At 47.5% G+C, this 25,475-nt stretch overlaps 7 protein-coding genes across 7 annotated transcripts; 3 read left to right on the top strand and 4 right to left on the bottom strand.

Moving 5' to 3' along the window:
• Window positions 1-247: 247 nt before the first annotated feature.
• TREMEDRAFT_59464 (uncharacterized protein) lies at window positions 248-895 on the bottom strand (the record flags this gene model as incomplete). Its single annotated transcript, XM_007001608.1, has 1 exon — window positions 248-895. One exon carries the CDS (start codon window positions 893-895, stop codon window positions 248-250), a length of 648 nt encoding a protein of 215 aa, XP_007001670.1.
• Window positions 896-1,448: 553 nt separating this feature from the next.
• Window positions 1,449-3,849, top strand: TREMEDRAFT_67315 (uncharacterized protein; the record flags this gene model as incomplete). The annotated part of the gene is made up of 10 exons (XM_007001881.1): window positions 1,449-1,640; window positions 1,748-1,935; window positions 2,054-2,177; window positions 2,225-2,352; window positions 2,470-2,740; window positions 2,881-2,901; window positions 2,951-3,076; window positions 3,234-3,290; window positions 3,334-3,533; window positions 3,708-3,849. 10 exons carry the CDS (start codon window positions 1,449-1,451, stop codon window positions 3,847-3,849), a joined length of 1,449 nt encoding a protein of 482 aa, XP_007001943.1.
• Window positions 3,850-3,887: 38 nt separating this feature from the next.
• On the bottom strand, window positions 3,888-7,881 carry TREMEDRAFT_70943 (uncharacterized protein; the record flags this gene model as incomplete). Its single annotated transcript, XM_007002010.1, has 9 exons — window positions 3,888-4,072; window positions 4,277-4,526; window positions 4,686-5,173; window positions 5,363-5,452; window positions 5,500-5,645; window positions 5,690-5,781; window positions 5,826-7,336; window positions 7,388-7,494; window positions 7,629-7,881. 9 exons carry the CDS (start codon window positions 7,879-7,881, stop codon window positions 3,986-3,988), a joined length of 3,024 nt encoding a protein of 1,007 aa, XP_007002072.1. The 3' UTR covers window positions 3,888-3,985.
• Window positions 7,882-8,053: 172 nt separating this feature from the next.
• On the top strand, window positions 8,054-10,896 carry TREMEDRAFT_59461 (uncharacterized protein; the record flags this gene model as incomplete). The annotated part of the gene is made up of 13 exons (XM_007001607.1): window positions 8,054-8,177; window positions 8,232-8,431; window positions 8,487-8,595; window positions 8,644-8,786; window positions 8,843-8,968; window positions 9,013-9,132; window positions 9,186-9,290; window positions 9,340-9,690; window positions 9,735-9,815; window positions 9,866-10,010; window positions 10,054-10,106; window positions 10,150-10,500; window positions 10,627-10,896. 13 exons carry the CDS (start codon window positions 8,054-8,056, stop codon window positions 10,894-10,896), a joined length of 2,178 nt encoding a protein of 725 aa, XP_007001669.1.
• A 503-nt stretch (window positions 10,897-11,399) lies between these two features.
• On the top strand, window positions 11,400-13,396 carry TREMEDRAFT_59460 (uncharacterized protein; the record flags this gene model as incomplete). Its single annotated transcript, XM_007001606.1, has 3 exons — window positions 11,400-11,445; window positions 11,563-13,315; window positions 13,348-13,396. The coding sequence occupies 3 exons, from the start codon at window positions 11,400-11,402 to the stop codon at window positions 13,394-13,396; spliced, it is 1,848 nt and encodes a 615-aa protein (XP_007001668.1).
• A 97-nt stretch (window positions 13,397-13,493) lies between these two features.
• On the bottom strand, window positions 13,494-14,782 carry TREMEDRAFT_37272 (uncharacterized protein). Its single transcript, XM_007000826.1, has 9 exons — window positions 14,687-14,782; window positions 14,580-14,637; window positions 14,502-14,520; window positions 14,022-14,460; window positions 13,970-13,977; window positions 13,897-13,916; window positions 13,784-13,852; window positions 13,682-13,741; window positions 13,494-13,628 (listed from the first exon to the last, which is right to left on the bottom strand). The coding sequence occupies exons 1-9, from the start codon at window positions 14,752-14,754 to the stop codon at window positions 13,575-13,577; spliced, it is 795 nt and encodes a 264-aa protein (XP_007000888.1). The 5' UTR covers window positions 14,755-14,782; the 3' UTR covers window positions 13,494-13,574.
• Window positions 14,783-18,994: 4,212 nt separating this feature from the next.
• Window positions 18,995-25,426, bottom strand: TREMEDRAFT_59457 (uncharacterized protein; the record flags this gene model as incomplete). The annotated part of the gene is made up of 11 exons (XM_007001605.1): window positions 18,995-19,093; window positions 19,116-19,197; window positions 19,409-19,665; window positions 19,708-19,809; window positions 19,860-21,769; window positions 21,827-23,518; window positions 23,565-23,785; window positions 23,828-24,192; window positions 24,236-24,574; window positions 24,617-25,059; window positions 25,102-25,426. 11 exons carry the CDS (start codon window positions 25,424-25,426, stop codon window positions 18,995-18,997), a joined length of 5,835 nt encoding a protein of 1,944 aa, XP_007001667.1.
• Between the last annotated feature and the right edge of the window lie 49 nt (window positions 25,427-25,475).

Below are 25,475 nucleotides of genomic sequence, written 5' to 3'. Positions count from 1 at the left end.
AGTGACATGATGTTAATATGTTCCAATCCGATGATACTTTCCCCCTGTCATCTCCTTCCTTCAATGGCCCTTTCCCCAAATGTATCAGAAGGACACGGCGAATTCTTGGCATCATGAACCGTGACTGGAAAGTCAAGTTAGTTTGCTATGCTGTCAAAACGAACCTTCTGTCTGCATGGGTACACAGACTTAGGGTAACTTAGTCGCGGATTTGTCAAGGAGATGCTGCTACGACGATAGAGATTGATCATATATATTCATTTTCGTCCACACGTCTTCCATCCTGTTCTATCAATTCAATCTTCTCCACATCTTCTCCCTGTATAAGAACCATAGCCAACGATCTTCCTCCCCAACCTGTATCAGGTCCATCGAACGGTTCTGAATGAGGATATAGAGCTTCCCTCTTACGTCTTATTTCCCAGATATCTTGTATTTCTTCCCATTCTTCGTCCTCTTGCTCTTCCTTCTGTTTTTCATTCTCCATTTTCTTCTCACATCTCCCAGTCTCACCATCACCATCATCTCCCTCATGAGTGAAACCCTCTTTCCTCATCTCTATCATTCTCCCTCCAATCTGCTCATCCTTACCGCTCGATATCTCTCCAGATCCCTCCCCAACTTCCTTGGCGTCTAAGAATTCGCCGTTCTCTAATCTCTGTGGGATTTTAGACGGTCGCTCACCCCTGATCATCCTCGATGGATCGGGAAGGAATTCTTCAGCAGGCATCAATACCACATTACAACCTTTGTCCACACACAGTAATCGTCCCGTGAACACTCGTCCATCTCGGACTGTTATACGTAATGGTGAATCTAGTAAGTTTTGGAGATATGTCAAGGGGTTTGTTGGGGAAGTATTGGATGAAGGTTGAGGATTGGGTGTAAAGGACATGATGAGGTGGGTTCAGGTTTGATCTGAGTTGGCTAAAACATGAGCTTTGATTTCTTGTTGTGATATTATGCATGTTAACTTACCTTGCTTCGTTTGTAGATACCACGGAGAGCGATGAGTTGTTTCTCTATCATGAAATTCTTAACATGTCGAGGGATGTTTGGTACGATGGGAAGCTAATTTAGCTGAATACGAGTAGCTTAGTTGTGGCAGCTGGGTGAGGGAGACTTTCCGTCGGAACGTTGGAGCCCCGCACACCATATGGACTCTGTTTCACTCCTTTCACCATAACTCGCCGTCTTGCTCACATTCCTTCTCCTCTCCCATCGTCTTCTTTCACATCAACTGGCTATGCCTTACCTCGAACCGTAAACCCTATCAAGCTTCGAACATCAGAATAGACTTGAAGCCAAAACGAATCATCATGTCCCAATCCCCATCACCCACAATCCCAACTCAGCAAACCCCTCTCCTTCCCTCTTCCCGCAAACGTCGACGAACGCCACCCGTACATCTGTGTCCCCTCTTTCTCACTGTCGTATTACTCTCTCTCATGGTTTTAGTAGTCTGGGATGTGAGTCCTGTAGGTAATTGTGTGTTGAGACCCTTGTGCCGAGCTTTGGGAGAAGGTAGGGGGAAAGAAGAAGTTTGGTGGAGGAACGCAGGTGCTTATGCTCCTTATCGACCCCTTGGGGAAGGGAGAGAAAGATTACCGAGAGGATGCGAATTGGATCAGGTCACTATTGTGAGTACTTTCATTTCGTTCTCTTCTTCAATTTCCAATTTTCCTGTATCACTCTCCCTTCTACACAATGTTTCGTACTCATCCCCCTTACACTTGCTGACTATCAGTTCCATCGTCACACTGCTCGTTACCCAACTGTCAAAGGTGGTGATTGTCTTCACCGAGCATTGCATAAATTGGCGAACCGGTCGATCATCTCTCCCAGAAGACATCCAGAGTTAGCTTTTCTGGCAAAAGCAGACTTACATCTAACCGGATGGAAGATGACCGAGCTCACGGACCAAGGGAGGAAAGCGTAAGTCTCCTTCTAAAGCTCTCCACAACTTTCCAATTCGTTCAACCCCCAATCTCGCACTTGTCCAAAGTATGTTGGGAACCGGGGAAAGTGAAAGAGTCCGAAACTGAAATTCTAGTGCTTGGAAAGCTGGCAAACAAACTGCATCAGTCTACAAACGTTTTCTCTCTCGAACAGAGGGTATTTTCACACGGGCAGGAGGTATAAGTCGTGTGATTGAGACAGGATCGTATTGGCTGCAGGTCGGTCGTACGATAATCACGTCAGTTCTGTGAAATCTGATGAACAGGGCTTTCAAGGATCTCCTTTTAAACTAATTCCTGAAGACCAAAGACCCCGAGTGAATCTTACCATACCCGAGGACCCGGAGACGAATAGTACTCTATCAGTTCACAAGTGTACAGCGTTTGAAACAGTGTGAGTAATGCAATTCAACTGCTTCTGACTTCACTTTCAAGGCATTTTCTCTATAGATCAGGCGATCAAAATGAGAACAGAATGGACAATGAAAACGTAACTGCTACTAACATTCAGAGATCCCGCTCCTGGAGTTGAAGAACAAATCCAGCTAAACCCTCTTCGGCAACCCATCGCTGATAGACTCAACAACATCCTGCGACCTCAACCCCCACTGGATGGTATCGAAGTCTCCTGCCTCGCCGATATGTGTGCGTACGATTCTCAAATCTCCGGTGTAGATTGGAAAGGATGGAGTAAGTGGTGTGGTATGTTTACCCGAGAGGAATGGGAGATTCTGGGTTACCGACGAGATGTGGGGAGGTATTATGGAGTAGGACAGGGTAGCGTGAGTGATATTGAAGTCGCCCCTCGGTATGACTTCTTCACATACCTCATGGCTACTCTTGTGCAGTCGAAGACCAATCATTCCGCACTTCCTCTGACTTTTGGGCGTGTTGTGTTCAAGGACTTGAGCTCATGTATCAGAAATATGGTTCAACCATGGGGGTAAGCTGACTACTTCTTTGCGTCGCAATGATTATGGCTGAGCTTTCAGGCTGGCTATGTGAGAGAATTAGTGGCCCGTCTGACAGATTCTACACCTTTAGAATATCCCACGATAAACTCCACTTTAGCTTCCTCAAACTTGACTTTTCCTCGGGGTGGCAAGCGGCTGTTTGTCGTGCGTTCTTTCTTTCTTTCCTTCTGTCTTTCTTTCATTCTTGTACCCCGCGCTTTTGCTTGACTTGTTTCATTGGACTCAAGTCTTGGATTAAACCTCTCCAACACTCCACATATATATCGGATGATGAGCGGCTTTGAACACCACTGACCCCCAGGACTTTTCACACGACAATGAAATGGTCCAGATTCTCTCTGCCATGCATGTCCTTAATGTGAGCCATCCGATCTGTCTTGAGACCCAGCTGACATCGCAAGCAACATAACGATCTTCCAAAAACTACTATACAAGACAAACGGTCTTACGTCCTAGCTGAGATTATACCTTTTGGGGCTAAAGTGGTTTTCGAACGGATATCTTGTGATATGGCCGGTTGGGAGCCAGATCCTGGTGTTGTCAGTGACTTTGGGGATCGGGAGAAGGACGGAAGGAAAGATTATGTGAGAATATGGGTGAAGTGAGTCGTATCGTTTTTTTCTCAAATCTATCGTTTTCTCGTTTCCTCCCTATTGCACATGACGACTTTCTGTCTTACGAATACTTCCTCTTGACGGCCCATCGAACGCAAGATGCATGGGAAGAGGGAAGGAGGTGATCCAATCCTTCAATTTACTCTACAGCTAACATATAGTGACGCTTTACAAACTGTCGATGATGTAAATTGTAAACAATCTGGTTTGGCAGAACATGGAATGTGTGAACTTGATCTTTTCATCGATAGTCAATCATGGGCTTTGACACAAGCCGACTGGGGGATCTGTGCGACGTCATAGAGATAATGTTGTTCAACTGAACGCCTTACGAATTTGTACTTTTATGTATAATATGCATTGTCATAATTGCTCGTCAAGATTCGTCTTCAGATGATGTCTCCTCGTATGATTGTGGGAACTTTTGATTTATTTGAGATTATGCTGATTTAGACTCGAGTTGAGATAAGATATCTTTAGCCACTTTGAGGAACGCAGGTGGCATACCTGCTAATTGTGCCGCTCGCTATTTGTCAATATCTCCTTCATTGAAACACAAGTCAGACTTCATTATCCCAGTATCAGACGACAGACAATCTGCAGAGAACGTCCTACAAAGCATGGACCAGTATAACGAGGGGTAAGGACACAAATTGTGAGTGTATCAATGGGTAATGAGGAGGTAACATCTGAAAAAGAACCAAAAGAGAGAGGGAGAGAGAGAACATACGATAGCATGAGAATCATGATTAACTCCTGGACGTAATTTATAAGAATAAGAAAACGCTCCTTTTATCTCATCCACGTCGGTACACCAAAATTGAACACCTGAACGATTTCGTCCATTTTCTGTTAACATACGAGCCAGTTCATGATAGTGGGTAGCGAAAAGAGTACGGCAAGATATATTTTGTAAAATGTAATCTAACGTTGCGTAGGCTATTGAAATACCAGCATTAAGAGTTGTTCCTCTTCCAATTCTATCATCAGCATCATCACTTCATAAACTCCTTTTTGGATTCAGGTCATGCGTTATTGTCAAGTTTAGACTCCTGGTGGATATACTAGATTCACTCAGAAAAGATATTATCGGGTAAAGAAGGAGGGGGCAAGAGGTAAAAGAAAAGAAAAGTACTTACTCATCCATTATGACCAAAGATCTAGGTGTAGCTTGTCTCAAAATTGACGCAGTTTCAACCATCTCAAGCATAAAAGTACTTCTATCTCTAAACAAATCATCCCTTGCTCCAATCCTTGAAAACACTTTATCTACAACCCCTAACGTGGCTTTGTCAGCAGGAACGAAACAACCACTTTGAGCTAAGATAGCGATCACAGCTGTTTGACGAAGTAAAGTAGATTTTCCACCTTGATTAGGACCTGTGATTATGTGTAAATGATTGTCTTCGTTCATTATCGTACTATTCGGTGTGAACGTTCTTGCCGAAGATAATAATCCCGATTCGACGGAAGGATGACGACCATTGATTATTTCCATAGATGTGGATGTGTTCAAAGTGGGACGAACGTAATCTAGGTCAACGGCAGTTTGAGCGAATCCCATGGCAAGGTCAAGTTCGTCGATGAGACTGGCATTGTGTCGAATGGTCTCGGCGTTGTTGATGATCTGACAAAATCAGTCGAGCTCTGCAAGTATCTTATATGGAAATGCCGATGTTGTGAGGAAGAGACATATAATGCCTATCATGAGGAAAACGACTGACGGAGAGAGAGTGGATGTTATGGCGATAATTGATGAGAGGAAAGGTGGATATATGTGTGGAACAAGAGACACAAGTCAGAAAGGAAGACATACCATATTGCGCAACTCATCAGCAGCTTTTATCTGAGCTTTCGCCAATTTTTCCTGGGCTAGTTCCGTCTTTGCTCCCAAAGCGGACCACGGCTGTGAAATTAGCATATTTGACCCCAATGTACGATACAGAGACTCACACCATACGCATAAGCCTTCGTAGACCGACTTTCCGAGATGACTTCAAACATTTCTGATTTGTCCAAATGCACATATTCTGCTTTCTTTTGTAACAAGATATGATATCCATGGCGAAGGCCCTTGACCAGGAGCAACGATGGTGCACCTGAACATCATCAGCTCGGGCAAAGGATCTTGGATTAAGCTGACCTGTTTGAAGCCTAAGATCTTTCTGTAACTTCTCTTTCTGCTCTTGCAATGCAAGTAAACCATTGTGATGATCCTGCAGCTCTGTAGAGAACCTATTGATCAGTTTCTATAATCGTCAGACGTAGATAACACTGACGCAGGTCGGATCCACCAGTACTCATTCTCCCTCTCTACTCTTTCTCTCTCTTGTTGCTCCCTTCTTGTCTCACCTTGTCTCTTGCCATCCGAAAAGACGACAATTTGTCCACCTTCTACCTCTGATCCTCCCTCCGAATCACCGTCGTCCTCCTCCGCCAGATTATCTCTCAATAGACGTGTCTCATCTATGGACTCTTCAATCTTTTTCCCCAGATCAGATAAAGGTCTAAAGGCCGATACCATTTGTGCCAACCTGTCCGCTCCTTCAGCGGTCTCAATTTTATTTGAACTCTCAGGTGGATTACGCAGCCACGCTGGCAAGTCTTCTCTAATCCTTGACAATATACTCTCCACTGTCCGAATCCATCGACCCACTTCCCACACATCTCTCCCTTCGCCCCGACCACTACGAAATCGCTGTAGCACTCGTACTATGTCCGAGGTGGTTTTTATTAATCCCCTAATGTCCACTCTGAGATCTTCATCATCGACGAAAGCTTGTACGAGGGCCAATCGTGAGTTGATGCTTGGGATGTGGGTCATAGGAGCCGTCAAGGTACGTATCAGCAGGCGATGCCCTGCGTGGGTCATGGACCTGTCGATGACTGATAGTAGGGTACCTCTTGTCGACAACGGGGAAGCTAGCCTACTCAGAGTGGAATTCTCCTCTGAGGTGATCATACCTCCCGGACGGATGGCGTGTCGGACTTCTAAAGCGTGTAGAGTTGCGGCATCTATCTGCATCTGTAGCGTGTTTGACTGACGATTCGGTTCTGGAAGGGCCACCATGGAATCTCTCAGTGCGTAAAGGAGATGATGTCTGAGGAGCGAGATTGCGGCGGCTTCGAGGCTCATGGTGACCGGCAGTTGCGTCGATATACGCAGGTCTGTATGTGGGGTGTCGAGAATTGGTACTTCATTCGGGTCGGCAAAGGAGATATGAACTCCCGCCGCCTTGATAATAGTCACAAGGTCGTCTAAGGTGTTCATGTTGGCTGGGGAGTGAAAAACAGGTTTGAGAGTATAGTCCAAGACGATCTCACGCGGGGTTATTCTCGCAAGTTCATCTTCGAGAGCGTCGGAGGTGGTTTCTTTCGAGAAAAACTCGCCAGTTGAAACGTCCGTATACGCCAGATGAATAGGTAAAGATTCCTCGTCAGTCTTGAAAGTTGTGATCGTTTTGCCGAAGGCGATGGAGAGCAAGTATCGACTCTCCATGGTGTCCAGCCAACCTTCTTCTAGCATTGTACCGGGAGTCACTACCCTTCCCACTCTTCGATCTTTCAGTTCTTTTTCTCCCGAAGTGACTAAGTTGCCAGCAAAGTTTCGCTCTCCATACTCTTCGACGAGAACCACCGTTTGCCGGAGATCCTGAACGAGGATTCTGAGGTATTTGTCTCGTTGGCTGACGGGAAATCCAGAGAAAGGCCAAGTACCATCTTGATATCGTTTGTACGCTAGCTTCAGAGATAGTATCGAAGAAAGCTCGACAGCTGGAGCGAAGTACGACTGTTCATGTTAGCAATGCCTGCGTTTGAAGATCTCGCGAAGACGAATTACCTCATAAAACTTGCCTACTCGAGTGAGGACGATACATCCTGGAAACCTCTTATAATTGAAGAAAATCTCTCTGGTCAGAGGTGTATCGGGAATCTCCTTTCTGGCCACTGCAAGTTGATATTGCTCTTCGTCACCGAGAGACTCCTCAGACTTGTCGATGGCGGCAGTAGAAGAAGGTTCGGGCTGGGCTACAACTTAGCAGCTGAAACAAGAGACTCTGCTGCATTGAGAAAAGACGTACACTTAACTCCTTTCTTCTTACTCCTCCCTGACCGCAAAGAGTCCTTGTAAGCGGGAAGAGAGACCGCTGGTTGTCCACTACTGTCCAATGCTCGCAAAGGGAGATCATCAAAGTTGGTCACCGTTTTGGTCTTGACGGCCGGGGTCGCAAGGGATACTGAGCTCTGGACGAGCCATCGGATGGTTTTTGGGCATCGCTGAGCAATCCTAGGCCTACTGGTCGCTATTACGAGCGGGCCATAGGCTGCTCGCATCTCCTCTGACGCATTGAAAAAGTTGAAGAAAAAAGAGAGATCGATTCAAGATCCAGGCACGAAGAAAGTGAGTCAAGTTGAGATGCAAGTGCCCATTTTGGTCCATTTCACTCTTCAACATCAACACTTCATCATAGCATCCTCACCCATCTGCCAACGCTCAGGAGGAACCATGTCATCCCCAGGGTCAAGCTCTAGCCTCAAGAACATCGTCTACATCACCGACACCCCTGTACCCACCACCCCTCAGCCGACGTTCGACTACCATTCCCTTGACGGATCTGAACAGGCTATCTGTATAGACAATGGCGAGTCAAACCTCTCTACATGCCTCACTAGCTAAGTTACAGGCTCTCATTCATGGCGAGCGGGATTCTCTTCCATGAGTACCCCTCATGTGGACCGACTTAACGTCATTGCCCGGTATAAAGAGCGCAAACTAGGGAAGAATATCGTGCTGTTCGGCAAAGACGTCGAGGCAGATGCCAACTCGCGTTCTAATGTCAGACAAATGTTCGATGGTGATTTGTTAATTCACGGAGATCTGTTGGTGAGCTTCTCTTTCTTGCTCTCTCCTTACCAGTGTGCACAGAGCTCACAAAAAGGAATGTGCACTTGACTTCACTTTCAGTTCACTTGGCTTGGACACGGATAGGGTTCAACATCCAATAATCATGACGGAGAGACTGGCGAACCCTTTATTCACCCGAGGCAGTACGTATCAAGATATCCAATCTAAGACCCTTAATGCTCATACATAAGTGACTTCTGAACTGCTGTTTGAGATGTATGGAGCTCCCTCCGTCACTTTCGGTATCGACTCCTTATTCGCGTTTTCCCGACAACGACACCAAGATGGATTGTCGATAAGTCTCGGGCATAACGCAACCACCGTCATTCCCATAGTGGGAGGGAAGGGGATACTGAGCAATGCTAAAAGGTCAGTTTCACTATGCCACAGTCAAGTACGATGCTCATGTCATACAGATTACCATGGGGCGGGGCTCGGGCAGCCGAATTGATGCTGAAGCTAGCTCAACTAAAATATCCTGCATTTCCCGTCAAAGTGACACTCCCTCAAGCCACTGTAAGTTTTGATCTCAGGCTTATAAATCACATGCTAATGCGCAGTTCATGTATCGTGAGACTTGTTATTTCTCGTCGAGTTATGAGGAAGAACTTCGTTCCTTGGAGGACCCCGAGAAATTGGCTGCCATGACAACAATCGTCCAATTTCCATACAACCAGCCTGTCAGTCCCTCTTGTTTCTCTTTGATTCTGGTCGTCGCTCTGACGATGTACAGGACGTTGTAGAGAAGACGGAAGCAGAATTGGCCGCTGCAGCCGACCGACGGAGAGAGCAAGGCAAACGACTACAAGACATGCAGAGCAAGATGAGAGCCGAAAAGGTGAGCCATCATGCAGTAGATATTCGCACGAGCACCGCTGATGCTCCAGCTTACCGCGAAAATTAATGAACTGGAAGAATATAAATCGCTGCTGGCTCAACGACCCACTATGAAGAAATCGGACTTTCTTGATCAGATCGCTGAGACCACGCCATTCGACACGGAAGCAGAATTGGAAGTTTGGGTCAAGCGGACAGAGGCGGAAGTGAAGAAAAAGCAGAAAAAGGACATGGGTGAAGAAGTGGAGGAAGAGCAACCCGTCTTTCCCCTTGCCGATCGACCTGATGAAGAGCTCACCGAGGAGGAGATCAAGGAGAAAAGAAGACAACGGTTGATGAGGGCAGGGTATGAAGCCAGGGTCAAGATAAGGGAAGAGAAGCGACTTGAGAAGGAGAGGCAGGTGAGTCGTGTAGCTGAGATGACAATGGCACTGATCAAGGCTAGGATGAGGAAAGGAGAAAAGAAGAAGAAGAACGTTTGAGTGATCCCGCTGGCTGGGCAGCCCGTTTACGAGCAGAGCAAGATGTGAGTCACGCTTTCTCATTCTGGAGGCCAATTATGGTGACTGATTGAAGGCGGTGATTGTCCGAATGGAGGAGCGCAAGAAGCGTCGGTCTCAAATGAGCAATCGCAAATCTGCCGCCGCTCAAAACCGAATGAAGACACTTGCTAACCTAGCGGCCGACACGCCGCCCAGCAAGAAGAGAAAGAAAGGCGAAGGTGGGGTCTCAACAATCCTCGTCGCTGGTTACTGATAACCTAGTTGACGACGGGTTCGGTCGAGACGATTCCGACTGGGCAGTTTACCGTGAAATGGTGAGTGATGTCATGTATTCGTGTTTGAACACTCATTCTGTAGGACGGTGAGGACGAATCGGAAGCGGAAGAAGAAGATCAAACCCTGCTTGAGAGTTTGGAATCCCGTTTGCTACAACATGATCCTTCCTTCACTGAAGACGAGACTATGCAAGGTCGAGCGCATACCAAGAACGCTTTGATCAATGCTTTTGTCAGAGGAGCCACGAGCCATCGTTTTGATCCTTCAAATCCGGAACAGAGTCATCAGTTACATCTAAATGTGGAACGGATACGAGTGCCCGAGACGTGGTTCCAGCCAAGTATGTTTGGAATAGATTCTGCTGGTATTGGAGAGATTGCTGGTTGGGTGTTGAATGGTTTTGAGGAGGAGCAAAGGAGACGTATGATGCAAGTGAGTTTTCGTCGGCTCCGTACTGCTTGCTTTTCCTCTTCTCTGCCTCACTGATGTCGTTTTTACCTCCTGCAGTTGTAACACTGTAGCAACGCTGATGGTTTTGAAGAGGAGGCTAATGATAAGTGTATATTCCTCACTGGAGGATGTACGAACCTTCCCAATTTGTCAACCAGAATGCGTAACACTCTCACTCCACTGTTACCATTCCGCGCACCATTGAAAATCGTCACTTCTCTCGACGACGGCAACCCTCAATTGGAAGCTTACAGGGGAATGACAGAGTGGGCCTTATCGGAAGAAGCCAAGAAGTCTCGAGTGACAAAAGCGGAGTATGAAGAGCATGGTGGGGAATGGTTAAAGGAACATTCATGGGGAAACATACCGCCTTCTTGAGGATTCATATATATTTATGAGGTTTGGTCAGAAATATGTGTATGTTGTATCTGTTATATTCATCTCGTCATTTTTTCTTTAAGCGTTTCATTTCAATTGTCTCATGTCTGTGACTTGTCCTACAATTGTCTATCTCCGACTTTGCCAATAGCTTATCAAACCAGGAAGGCCAAATTGACTGTAAGGACGAGGTCAGATTGTCTCTCTCTCCCATCTCGCCTGTCTACCCCATTCATCATGTTCATTCCGACCTGCAAATGGAGAGGATCAAAGGATCGATAGTGTATCAGTTTTCCCCTTGTCTGCATCTATTACGACAACGAAGTAGTTGTTCCTTTCATGAATAAGCACCGACGGAGCTCGTGATGGCTACAAATAACTGCACATGCCCTCTCTCCCCCTCGTCTTCGCCAATACAACTCTCATCTCAATCTCTTCGCATTCATACTCTGCCTTCGATTTTTCCAACCTCACATATTGCCATATCACAACATCGCACTAACATGTCTTCAACTACAGGTCTTAACGCAGAGAATGACGAGCATGAAAGTAGGTTTCTTTCATTTCTTCCCATTGACAGATCACCCAACTCGGGTATTAGAAGAAGGGCTGATGGGTTCCTGACAAGCTTGATGAAATGTTGAAGGGTGAGACTTATATTAACAGGCGTAACGGACATCTTACCATCTGTAGAAACAGAAGATGATCTCACAGCATTGACGAATGAAGAACTCCTTGATCAAGGATGGGAAAAAGTCCAAACTATTACCAAACCACTACAAGATGAACTTGATAGTAAGATTTGGGCCATGAGGGAAGAATGGATTCAAGAACAACGAAAAAAACGTTTAGCAGAAAGTCCGGTTATAATGCCACAAGAACAACTTGATGCTTTACAGAGTGATCGTCCATCTACTTCAAATAACAATGACGGTTCAACTCAAGGACGTACTCGATCTGGAAGAAACTGGGGAGTCACGCGTCAACCTCTTCTACTGAATAGTAGAGTACGTGGTAGTCAAGGCGATGTAGTTTTGATTGGCTACATGGGAAATGGAAACGTACCTGTTGCAAGAGGTCGTTCGGAAGAATCTTTCGCTACTCATTCTAGTCGATCTGATTCTTCAGGTCAAACAACTCCAGTAGCTGGTACGATTGTTCCAGCTGAGGAAACTCAACAACAACAAGTCAGAGATGTTGTACCAGATACTAACCAAGCTTCTAATGTTGAAACAGTGTCAAGTTCTGATTCCGATTCTAATTCTTCAAATCATACTTCAAGCTCATCTAATAACAGTCATGGTTTTCAAGAACCTTCCTTATTATCACGACCGTTGATATTACAAGAAGCCAGAAGAACTTATTTACTTTTGAGTTCCCTGGTCAAGAGTAATGAATATGATAAACAATTATCAGTACTCGAAAAGGATCAAAAGTCCATATTGGATTTACCGGCCATGTTAATCGGTCAGAGACAGATGGATTGGAGTTACGATGTCGATTGGGTTATGGAGAGGAATAAAGAGGGTAAATTAGAGGAAATAGAGAAATGGACTGTGATACTTACGATGGATAGAGGTTTTGATAAGTATGAACCTATGGGACCAATGTTCTTATGGGAAGAAGAAACCAGAGCTCTGATCAAGGGTTTTAAAGAAGATTGGAAGAACGTAGATGGATATCCAAGGGATACTGGTATATCTGAGAATTTGATAAGAGCTTTTGGAAAGATCAGGAAGAATCGTACGACTTTAGGTGATGAGACACTGAACGATGATCCCTCAGAGTCCAAAGCCACATCCATACCAAGAGAAAAAATGACAGAAGGTGTAACGATGTTGTCAGAAGAAGAGGAATTCACACCAGAAGAGTGGAGATCGAAAAAGGCAAAAGAAGTAACAAAACTTCCAAATTCAGAAGCGTTCACCATTGAAAATAGCAAAACCAAGTATCCCGCTTTCTTTCAAATCAGGTTCGTGCCGGATTTTTCTTACACTCCCTTGAGTAACCAAGAGTTGGAGTTACCAGAAGAATGGAAGTTGCTCTGGGAAAGAGAAAAACATAAACTTGACAATCGGACATTTGAGCCGGTCATCACGGCTTCAGAAGAGAACGAAGGCAAAGATGTGAATGAAGACGAGGCATCCGAGGGTGAAAGGGGCGATGGGGAGAGATCAGCCAGGAAAAGTAGAGAACGTATGCCAGAAGGGCAAGAAGGGGAAGAAGAGGGAGGAGAGGAAGAAGAAGAAGGAGAAGGTGAGGATGTTGGGAGTCCTTACTTTACTGATGCCTCCAAGAGAACATATGATAGCGATAGTGATGAAGATAGCGAGAGGACGCGCAAACGGTCCCGAGACTTGAGATCTGTGAGCGTAAGTCCGGACTGGGACGGACTAGTGAATCTTCCGGATGATGACTTGTGAGTACCTGAGTGATGCATGTTATTATGAGTGGTCGATGTTTTGACGGAGGCGCCAACTCTGAGATTGCCAGTGGGTGACATGCCTCGGTGAGGCCATCATTGTAAAGGTCTATGTGGCTAAGTAGAGTATGAATAGGAGTATTCTACTCGTACTCAATCCACATCAGAGGTTTCACGACTCACCAGACAACTTCATGCTTCATGGAGCGTAGACATGATGTCATGACATGCACTTGTACGGTCAACATTTCTACCCCTAAAGCAAACCCGCGTCTTTGAGCTTGCCTACGAGCTCGTCGACATTCTCCACCTTCACGTCAGCCCATACCACTTGTTCTGTCCTTCTAGATAAAGAAAACGTACCTTACCTCCTCCTACGCGTTTCGGAGGTTCCGATACCGAGATGGTCTCCAACCGAGGCGTCTGAATGTCAGCTACTGTTTTTATCCCGTTGGGCAAGCTCACAAAGTCCAATCCGAGGTCTTCCGGTTTGAGAGTTTCGATCTTCTTTTTCTTCGCTTTCATGATGTTTGGCTCGTCCGTCAGCTTCCATCAACCCTCTATGACAGAATGCTTACCAGGGAGGCGTATCGTGGCTCTATGAAACCGTCAATACCTTATTGCAGCGGAAGGATTCAACAAAAAGCTTACCATTCAATCTGTAGTGTCAGCTGTACTCATAGCCTATAGAAGTATCTCTCACCTCAAATCTGTTGTCACCACGAATGGCAGGTTCCCCTCTATCTTCTCCAAACCCCCATCGATCTCTCTGGTCACTTGTATCTTACCCCCTTCCTCCACGTCCAGCTTACTAGCAAAACCGCCTTGATCCCAGCCCAACATACCCGCTAACATCCCTCCGGTACTTCCTGAATCATCGTCAATGGCCTGTTTACCACAGATGACGAGATCGATCTTGTCCTTTCCCTCTGAACGGTCGATGACTTTCTTGATGGCATGAGCTACGCTGATGGGCTCTACCACGATGCCTTCAGGAGTAGTGATATGTATACCTGTATCAGCTCCCATAGCGAGGGCTGTACGAATGGTATCTGCTGCTTTGGCTGGACCGATGGAGAGGGCGGTGATGGAAGTGACAAGTTTTCCTTTACGTTCACGTAGCCTTATAGCTTCTTCCACGGCTAGTGGGTGAGCTTATTTTGCAGTTCAGAAAGAAGCTTACCGATCTCATCGAAAGGGTTCTGAAAGCATCAGCAGCGAGCCCAATGAGGACGTATGCCAGGATTGAAGACCAACTCACCATTGAATGCTTGACATTGGTATCGACACCTTTACCGTCCGATGCCACTCGAATCTTCCTGAACATATAAGCTCTGGTAGCGTTATCAGCAACAAAAGGGAGCTTACACGGCATAGTCGATTGATCGTTTGACGGGGACGAGGATGTTGATTAGTCTAGGTAAGGTAGGGCGCATATCTTTGTGAAGGATTTCCACAACGCTCAATGATCAATGAACGACGAACAGCAAGGAGAGACGAGTTGCAAGTTGATACAGTGACCGGTAAAGCGGCCGAACTGGATAATCCCGGCCCACCTTTAATTAATCCCGTTGAAATTTTGCCACTTTCTCCCAAAACCCGTCACTCAACCCGAGGATCTTGTCACTGCCAACCCAAATCTATGCAGTATATAAAACTCCCCTTTTCTAGGTTTTCTTGGTATCAGCAGAATGCCTGGGAGCGTCTGAATCTATTCATGCTACTTTCGGAACGGTTTTCCAAGAATCAAAGTCGCAGAAGGCGATAATGTGCTCGGTCCGAAATTGCGACTTTCGGCTCCTCCCCCTTTCGGACGAATTCGGAAGTTTTCGGGTACTTGTACATGCTATATTCTACATTGTTTGTACTTTGTACCCTATATGTACTCACTACAGACCTCTCACTGCACATGTACTCTGTCATCCAATCATGCTCATCTATGCTTTGGAGGTACACTCACTGCTGAATTTCTTGCTATGTGTTGATGTTGTTTACGCGTCTGATGGTGATGAAGGGTTGATCAAAAATCTACTTTTGGACTGGCTGACGATATTTTTTGCTTCGTCTCCTTCTCTTCTCTGTCCTTCTCTTCTCTCTCCATCTCTTTTCATCTTTACATCTCTTTTCATCTTTACACCTCTTTACGTCTTTACGCCGCCAAAGTTCACCTTACACATCAGTTGAGCTCATTGCTATCATTAGCCTGTTCACTACTCCTGCTATCTAACACCAATTCTCTCTCACAATCTCTTCCTCACCATTCGAATCTTTCCTTTCCCTCTTTTCTCCTCGGTCTCAAAATCCCCTGACAAGATGGGCAACGAATACAACCCCAAGTCCGATAAATCAACCGTTACTCCTCCGAAGGGTGAGAAACTGCACCCGGATCAACTTCATTTCCAGAAATTTGTTCAGCCACAGCACCCGATATGGAAGAATGACAAGTCGCTGCAAGCATTCCAGGCTCAGCTTGGATTCTATCTTCAGCCCTGGTGGCACTCCCACCCCAGGCATCTCCCACAAAACGCAGGGAAGCTTGGACTTCGGGAAGCGACTCCCAAGGAGATGAAGGACAATGGCCTTCGGGCCATTGGTAGAGGATCCACGTGCTATTCGGCAGCCGAACCAAAGAAGCCACTATCTTGTCATAGCTCCTTCATTATTCCCGCTTTTACATATACGTGAGTTCTTGATCAGTCTTTATGGCCTCCGAATTCGGAGTATCTCAGAACCCTGGCGCTGATCTCAGAAATAAAATTCTCAAATGTGTCAATGTCCCCGAAGGCAATCTTGTCTTCCTCAATAGGTGGACAACCGAATTTCGTGTCTGTGCTCATTGTTACATCAACACAAAGACTCAACTACCGTGCTCCTTCAAGAAGAAACCGGTTGAAGAGCTGTTCCGCGATCCGTCCGAAACCGGAAAGAAACCAAAGAAGGTCTCTCAAGTTGAAGAGGATAGCCCGGATACGTCAAGTTCCGAATCGGGATCTCCTTCGGACCTTCGATCACGTTCTCCTTCCCCCGCTGGCCCATCAAGAACCCGCACCATCAGGACTCGCTCTGCAAAAGGGGTCACGAAAACGAAATCTCCTTCTCCCCCCCTTCCTACCAGCAAGAGCAAAGGGGCAGCCACGTCAAAAGCACGTGGGTTATCAGATGTTCCAGTGCAGGCACCTCTCACGCCGAAGGGCAAGGGGAAAGAGGTGGCGCCAAGCGATCCTCAACGTGGTGTTAAGCCCCCGAAGAACGGTCCGAAATGGGCTTTCAGAACATCGAATCCAAGGGTCAGTCCAGCTCCCACTCCTTCTGCAGCGCGTCCCCAGTCCGAAGTGAGTCTTTTGCCTTTTCACCCGAATCCACCGAATGAAGGCTGACTCTCAGGGCGAAACCGAACTCTCCACATCCGGCTTTCCTTCTCCGTTGCTCGAGGAACCTGAAGAAGCCTTAGGCCAGGATAGCTTAGGCCAGGATGGCCCTCCAACATCTCCGGAGCGACCCAATGCTCGACAGGAAAGACCAAAGTTCCCTCCTCGACCTCCGAAAACGCTGAGCAATGTTCCCGAAGTTTCTCACTCCGAAACTGCTCCTCCTCCTTCACATCCTGGAACTTCGGGCCTGCCCATTATTGTTGCAAGTAGTCCTGTACCTCGTCCTACAAAGCGTCCATTGGAAGAGGCTGAAGACTCTCCGCTCGAACCGAAACGCAGTCGGCAGTCACCGTCCGAAAAGAGTCCAAACCCACCCGAAACGGACGCCACCCTCCCCCCAGCGGTGCATCATGTACCTTTCCCTGCTACTGACCAGGGTATCGTCTCTTCACCAGCTCCATTCACTCCACAAGTAGCCGCAACAGTTGGAGCTCAATTTCATTCATCTCCAGTAGGCCCTCCACCCCGAAGAGACAAAAGTCTCACTCCTACTGTGCTACCAAGCCCCTCCCCGGCCCCGAAATCTTCTCAACTGCCAAATGCCGAAGCCGGGCCGTCCGCTCTCCTCGTCCCAGTGAATCGTGAAATTGGTCCCCATCCTCCCTCGCTCGGTGGCATAGCAGCAATGCAGCAGTGGTTAGCTCAGAAGGGCCGAAAGCCGTCAGGACTGCCGAATCGTGCTGCTCCCAACATCTCAACCGGCAGTGCAACATCGAAATTGTCTCCCAGGCAGGCGGCTCCCCCCCCTTTCGCTTCCCAGTCGGTACCGCCTCATACTCCTCCTGCAACTGCCGTCGTCCGTGCCCAGTCCGAAGTCGGGGTTCCTGGCCTTCTCTCCCAATTCGGTCCTCTCCCCTCTTACAACGCTCCTTCGGGTAGTGCTATCAGTCACACCCCACAAACCGAATCACAAGGTCCACGAAATCTTCAAGGTCAGCGTCAATTTCTCACCAAAACGCCTTCTGTTCCGTCCCTTGATGAGCCTGCTCCTGCGATGGTTGCTCCTTACGTTCCTGAGCCACCGACTACGTTGCCTGAAGTAGAACAATGCCTCAAACTCATGAATCAATTTCAGGTCACCCAGGCTGAGTTTGAAAAAACGTTCGCTTCCCGGATGGTATCTTATGTTTCGGACATGATGGACTTTTATAAGGATATCAATCGCGGACGTTCCGAAGCCTACTCCGAAAGTCTTCAAAACACCATTTCGGGTGTCAAGAGTGTCGATCAGATGTGGAGTCAGTATAAGGCTCAATTTGATTCTGTTGTTTCGGAGAGGGATACTGCTCAGGGTGAGGTGAAAACACTGGATCGGTTGTATAAACAACAGATTGATAAGAATGAGGAACGGGATGTGGCAGTCACTCGAGTAACTGCCGAAAAGAATGCCGAAATTGCGGTGATCCGAAGTCAACTTCTTGAGACACAAGAAGGGCTGAAGATCATGAACCAGAGGTTTGCTAGTGCTTTGGGGGAGACAGAGAAGCAAGCTCAGGCTTACAAAGCTGCGGAGAAACGGAGCACCGAGCTGGAGGCCAATATGAGGCAGGTGGAGGAGAAGGCCGCTGCCGAAGTGCACGCTCTCAAAGCTCGCATTTCGGAGCTCGAGACGGCAAACGATGCTGTTCAGAAGGAGTTGGCCCAGGCCACAAACTTTGTCGCGGACTGTGTGGACGTTCAGATGGGCTTGGAATCCCAAGTGAAAGACTTGCAGGAACAGGTTAGTCAACTGGAGGGCAACGCCGAAAGGGATGAATATGAGTTGGAGAGGGCCAACTTCAATATCAACGATCTTGAATCAGAGCTTGAAGAAGTCAAAGAGCAAAATTCTCAGCTACGAATGAGGCTCCAAAATGAAAGCCAACAATCCCAATCAAGTCAGTACTCTAACAGACGGGGAGAGCCCTTAGTCACAATGCATTCCCACCTGGCTTAAATGTCCTGCCCACCGCTCCAACCTCCGAGACTACACCTTCGACCATCCGTGTTAGTATTCCCACCATTCCTTCACATGAAGACCTCCACCCTTCTCAAGAATAGGGGCTGTAAACCCAATGTCACCTCTCTTTTGTATGTATTCTTACAGATTTCGGCTTTCGGTCTACGTTTCGGGACTTCATTTCGGGTTATGGTCAACTGTTTCTGTTTTTCCCTTCCATGTTTGGATGTCAAGATGTTTCAATTATGTGTGAACTAGTACATATCATGCATTTCATGTCTCTGCCTGCTTGCCTTGGCCCATCTTTCAAGACTTGACTGCTAGGACTATGTTGGTTCCAGGGCTCATATGAGTCAACCAACCGAAATGGGCATCTTTCGGGGGTCCCTTCTTCAATCTTATGAACTGCCGGTGTCTTTGCACGCACATTGAACAATCCTGCAGATTTTTCATCCTGTGTAACATCCAAATCATATTCATATGCATGTAAATGAGCAGAGTTCGGGAGGCTGAACCGTGCTATCAATCGATATTTGCAGGAAGGCAAGTACTAATCCGAAGTGAGAGACTTTTCGGACCGCTTTGCACGCGGTGCAACCACCTTTCTGATGCAAGTGTTATTCGTTTCGGAATGAAGTTGCATATCAAAGATGAGTGACAGAGGCGATTGTTTGACATCTCTACAGACGATCTATGTAATAAGTCATGGGAGGCACACACTTCTCCAGCTGTTTCTTCACTTTCGGAGTGAAGAAAATCTCATTTGCTGGATCCCTTGCAGCCATTGCCAACACCAATTGAAGCACGCTAGTTCGGAGCTTCCTGCTCTCGCCCCTAGCTAGATTGGATGATTTCAGACCAAGAGCGGAAGCGGTAGGTTTGATTCCCTGGAGAAGAAGACATGCAGCTGCACATGAGAGAGGTCCACAGCTATGAGAGTCGACTTGAGTAGCCCATTCAAGACTGTCCCTAGTAGCCTTCTGTGTCAGCCATGAGCCCCGAAACCTGCAATTACTCACCTGAGAGTTCACAGCAACCAACCAGCCCATTGCCTCGGCTTCGGTCGCTATTCCTTTCTTCACTTCCCAATCCAGCCGTCGCTCTAGCAGATGAGACCATTGCTATTGATCAGTCATGTCATACCTCAAAGTAGGATCTATGAATAACACACCTTCTTCTGCTCTGGTGAGTCATAGATTCCACCAGCACCATCATACATTAATACCAGCTTTTGAGGCCCGAAGATAACCAATGTTCCGAAATGTGATTTACCCATCAAAATTCCAACGGTGATTTCCCTTCTCCATTGCCCATCCTTGCCAAGTGAGAGCCAAGGAGTACCACCAGGTGTGTATGGATTCCAGTTGTCCCCAGCCGCTAGTGTTCGGTAAACAAATGAGCTTGGTATGGAATCAGACTTTCCAATCCCAAGGTTGACACAGCTCCGAATGAATGCTGACACTGACAGCAGAATATCATCGATCCCGAAGTTTGTGTACCACTTCATCCGTCCATGAAACTTGGCCAAAGTCTCTGCATCAAATGTAGACACTAGACCCTGTAGTCTCAACCCCTTTCGGGTCTCCTCTTGGGGTGAATCCCTCAAGCCAGCTTCAATCTGGCGGGATAGGTCCTCGACGAGTTCATCCGAAAGGCTATCAACATCTTCATAAGTGTTGACAGAAATGAGAGGATGATGGGTGTCGCCTGAACGCCACTGAACATGTGCCAGCCTTTCAGCAATCACTGACTGAGATTTCTCAAGTAGACAGTACTTAGGGACCAGAGGTTCGGGAGAGGGGTCTCGAACTTCAATAGGGAAGGCACTTGGTGGGTCGATGTCCATGGATGCAGACGAAGAGGCCGAGGACTTTGAATCGTTTTGACTGACCTTGACAGCTTCTGGGGGGCTTTCGGACACAACCTGGGATTCACCCTTCTGTAATACGTCATCTGATAAAGATGGCATGGTTTCGGGAGGTTTGTTGGCAGGTAGCTCAATATTTTGGGGATCTGTGGACATGGTGGGGTCGGGCTTGTGAAGGACAACGTCTGGCTGTCCTGCAATGGAGTCTGTAGGGGCACTGATGGTTGTCGAGGTCTTGGAGAGGACGACTGTGGCTGGGATAGGTTGGTTTTCGGTCAAAATCGGAAGGCGCTCACTTGGAGTGTTGAGTTTCGGAGGACGAACTTCAAGTAATTCCGAATTCGGAGCCTGACTACCTGGTCCCTTTAATTCCTGATTTTGAGCTTTCGGCCCTTCGGAAGGTGTTGAACCAACACCAGAACCTTTTGCTGCTTCGTTCACCTTGGAACTCGACTTGTTCAGTTTTCTCTTCTTGGCAAGGGGTTGACCGGCCCCCTGGTTGACGCCATCTTCAAGAGCATAGAACAGTAGGACTGGGAATCGTGTCCCAGTAAATGCGTCCCTGTTGAGAAACATGCGAGAAGTGGTCTCATCATCAATCTCCCACAACGCTACGTCATCCTTGATCAGAGCCACATAGTGGCCACTGGTCACCTGGACCGTATCTCCCTTTCGGCAGAGCATTCCCTTGAGTTTGTACATTGGCAGATTAGTGGGGAGTATGGTAGGAGGGACAGCCGAAATCTGAGCCGGGTTGATGATGTTTGGAATATCAAATGATTGAATTACTTGATGCAGAGAAGAACTTCGGAGGTCCCAAACAATGTTGAAGAGCAACATGGGCGGTAGGTTTTCCTTGTGAAGTGTCATTTTGGCTCGAGCTCGAGTGGGCGCTACTCTACCATCACAAGGCGAGGAAAAGCAGTGTTGGGGAGTGCATGAACGCCACAACGATAGATTGATGAGCTGAACAAAGTTGAGTGACGATCCATGTGGATAGATCTGCAGGACAGACATTTGTTTCTCCAGGTTGGGTATCTCTACCGCGACCGGGGCAGAGTGAGCACAGGGCTGGAAGACGTAATCCCAGGTTACCCCGAATTCGAAGGTTTTCCGAATCGGATTGTGTTCAATTATCTGATTGATTCGGCCACTCAGGTTGAGAAACAGTTCGCAGGGATCATGTTGAGCCTCTTGGTCTATCAAATTCTCACCTGAACATCAGCAATGAAGATCCGGAATAGTAGACGGGCTGAATGAAAGCAACATACTTCGGAGAAGGGGGACTATTTCTTTAAGATCGACTACACGCTTTGATACCGAAATTGCCTTGTAGAAGTCTTCGAGAAGGACAATTAACGAAGGAGCATGAGGCCGAAGAGCGTCTTTGATTTCATTGAAAGCCGTCACAAAGGCTGGGATTCGGAGAATCACATGAAACAAGGACAGGGCAAAACAAGATTGGAGATAATTCTTGGCCCCAACAGGTCGTTCTCGCGAAGGGAGGGCTTCCCGACGAATACCAGCTTTTGATGGGGCAGTCTTCTGGCGATAAGGATGTAACGCACGATGAGCCGCGGGTCGTCCTCCCTTATCAGCCTCCGGTTTCGGTTGGATCACCGAAGCAGTATTTGACGGTTTCGGTTGTATCACCGAAGCAGTATTTGAAAGCGGCTCAATGTTTGCGGCCTGGAATCGGTTTCGGCGGCCAATTGGGGAGTCAGGCTCCACAAAATCGAGGTTGGTACTGTCGATGCTAATGAGCTTGCCATGTCTGGGAGGTTGTTCGGAGGACCAATCATGCCACACAGGCTCTGAGGGGTCATGTCCCCAGTACGCCACAAGGTCCTCTTGATCCGCTGAATATGATAGGTCGGCTAATCGCCGTGAGAGCTGCGCAGCTCGGCTCTGCATACGTATTTCATTTGATGTGACGCCTCTTGTATAATCTTCGGAGGTACCGCAGTTCCGAAAGCAGTAGAGTGCCCACAGACCAGAGCACCTTTTCCCCGTTTCGGCAAAATACTTGCAGGAGCATCGCTCACGAGTTTCGTCCTTCACACCACAGTAATGTTTGTTGGCAGAAGGCTGGCCCGAAGTGTCTGCTGTCACACAAAATGTGTGCTCGAACTGGCCCCTTATCGAGATTGGGATCTCGTCTCCGAAACATTCATGTACCGCTTCTTGCTCCCACAGTTCAAGGCCCCGCAGTATGTGTCCAAGAACAGTAGGATCACAGCGGCCAGAAGTGGGTGGTGAATGGAGATACATGGGGAAGTAGACGTCAATGATGATGGCGAGGAGTTTGTCGGTACGTTTGTTTGCACGAGATTCAAGGAATACTCTGTCGAACGTCCGAAAAGCCGCTTCGACAAAATTATTCGTTGACAAGGTACCATCCCGGGTGTGATGAGCTGGCAGACCATAATCAAGAAGGTAGTTCCTCCATCTGTCACTGAACCACTCAGACAGGAGCCAAGTTCGGATCTTGTCCCAGTTTTCGCGGTTGTTATTGCTGATTGAGACAACCTCCGCTTCGAGCTGCGCAAAAGCCTCTGGCCAAGACTCTTCTTCACTACACCGTTGACATCTCCGAAGTGCGACCAGGAAGGCAAAAGCCTTTTCGGTCCCTTGTAGGTCGCTGCCAAATAAACGAAGGGCTCGAGATCGGGCGGAATGCATGAAATGGAACTGGCACAAGCGAATCGGAGCACCGGGGAATACGTGCTCAATGGCATTTCGTTCCGCGTCATCGCAATCGATCATGAAATGGAGAGGAAGAAAGTCGTCTTCGGTGATGTCTTCGGCATTAAGAAGGATTGTTTCTGAATCCTCGTATTCGGACACCACGGAGGATTTGCCCTTTACCAATGCTTTTGCTTCCTTCTTGATTGCCTTTCGGACGACGGTCAAAAACTCAATGTATGTATCAGTGTTCGCGTGGTTGGAGACCATGACAGCAACTGTCCCAATATCAGCTCCGAAATGGTCAGTTTTCGGAATGCTCACCCGGGACCATATGACCATACTCATTCACCGTTGCTAAAAACGTCACAGGACAGCGTATAGCATTCTTATTTCGCCACGATGAATCAAGGAAGAGACCCCGGTCTGAGGCATGGCGAATGGCTGATTGCAGAGCGTGCTTCGGACTGACAATTGCCACAAAATTGGTGTCTTCGGGAAATGGTTGCGCTCCACCAAGAACGAGCGCCCTGGGATATTCACAGCTATCAATTAGCTAATGATTCTTCGGAAAAGAGGTAACACACTGAAGAAAAGATTCCGGATTGGTAGAATGTAGGATACTAATTGCTGCAAGTGGGAGTTTATCTAATCTTTCTTGCCGGAGCGCTGTTCTGATTGCTGTTTGAAAATCGTTGGTAGTAGGCAGACGCTCGGGGTAATTTGATTTCACCCACAAAACGTAGGGGTGTATTTTGCAGAACGAAGTATACCACCGAATTCGGAGACGGGATTCGGTGGTTCCCACGAGTGTCGCAGCGTCATGGAGCAAGTTTCGGAGATGTGGAGAAATGCGAAGCAATGCCAGGGGGTTTGGCTGTCCGTGATAGACAGCTTTGGGGCGGATGAGGGTACATACGCCTCTTTGGATACTCCTGGGTGTCATTCGTATCTGAAATCAGCATGTGTATTTGGATAATGTGGGCAAACCCCACCTCAACGAAAAGATCACACTTCGGACGGGATTTTCCGAAAAGCTTCTTCTTCGGTTGCGAAGAAGCGTGAGGAACATCTTCTGCTGTTTGACCCACGATTTCGTACCCGGATTGTTGTTCCCTGGCCTCTGACTCTGGTTGAATCTGGTTGCAGTTGCCGCTGCACCGAAAGACAGAACGCCAAACCATCCGATCTGGAAACGTAGCCAATGCCCTTTCGTCGACAAAAAAGAGGCCGTGTCTCCCCCGAATGTCGGCGGGCAATAAGCCTGGCGGATCCAACCATTCAACTTCAACACATTTTGAGATATACTGGGCCTCAATGAGGTAGTCCTGGCGCTGAAGTATCAGCACAGTTTACTATCCTAACGAAATGCTGACCAAGGAGTCAAAGGCCTTCGGAATATGATGGAATGCAACTTCAAATTGTTCATACCGATCATCATTTACCAGATCGGGGTTTGGTACACGGCAGAAGCCATCAAGACGGCGTATGCTGTGTCCAAGACTGGCGTCGAGGCGGGGTGCCTTCACTTCTAAGACTCGAGGGGAAGGAATTGGCACGGAGTACGATTCGGAGGAGATGTTGACAATTCGGAGCCGCCCAGCAGCCTCTTGTCTCGCTGTCATAATCTGATCATCGATAGACATGGCTTCTCCGGGATGAGAGGGCGACCATTTTGGAACAGCTGGAGAAGGATCAGGCGCCGAAACGTGTCCTGATGATAAGGAAGATGCGGGGGTTCGCATCACAAGTTCAGTCCAGGACCCAGACTCTGGTGAGGCAACAGCGATGGCAGACACAGGAGGGATTTCGGAGTTGACTACTGTCAGTTCACACAAGGAACATAATCAAGAGAACCCACGGGACTGAGAGTTAGGTAAGGACATGATGTCAGGGGGGACAACAGTGAGATCTCTGTGTGTACTGAGCTGACCCTGGGGAGTAATTAAAGAGCGAGATTGATTATTATGACTTGGCTCAGTCTGACTGCTGGACGAAGTACCAATACCGAAAGATGGAGGAGGAGCTAGGATGTGAGCAACCTGAAGCATTTTCAAGAGGAGAGTCCCACGATTTAAAGGTGACTGAGACCGAGGAGAGTATACTTTGGGGGGTCGACCTGGAGTAGCCGATTTCCTCTTCAAGGCGTTCACAATGAGTTGATCCGCTTGATTATTCCTGGACATGAAGTAAAGTCAGGAGTTCGGAAGAGTGGACAGACAGTATTGACATATT

The sequence above is a fragment of the Tremella mesenterica genome (assembly GCF_000271645.1).
Source record: "Tremella mesenterica DSM 1558 unplaced genomic scaffold TREMEscaffold_1, whole genome shotgun sequence".
NCBI classification, from domain to species: domain Eukaryota; kingdom Fungi; phylum Basidiomycota; class Tremellomycetes; order Tremellales; family Tremellaceae; genus Tremella; species Tremella mesenterica.
This window is presented reverse-complemented; position numbering and strand designations above follow the sequence as displayed.

Coding starts and splice junctions, on each gene's coding strand:
- TREMEDRAFT_37272 (XM_007000826.1), bottom strand. CDS start 14,754: ATGCGCCCTACCTTACCTAGACTAATCAACATCCTCGTCCCCGTCAAA. Junction 14,638..14,686: donor CGATCAATCGACTATGCCGT/GTAAGCTCCCTT, acceptor TTATATGTTCAG/GAAGATTCGAGTGGCATCGG. Junction 13,853..13,896: donor AGCCACGATACGCCTCCCTG/GTAAGCATTCTG, acceptor CTGACGGACGAG/CCAAACATCATGAAAGCGAA.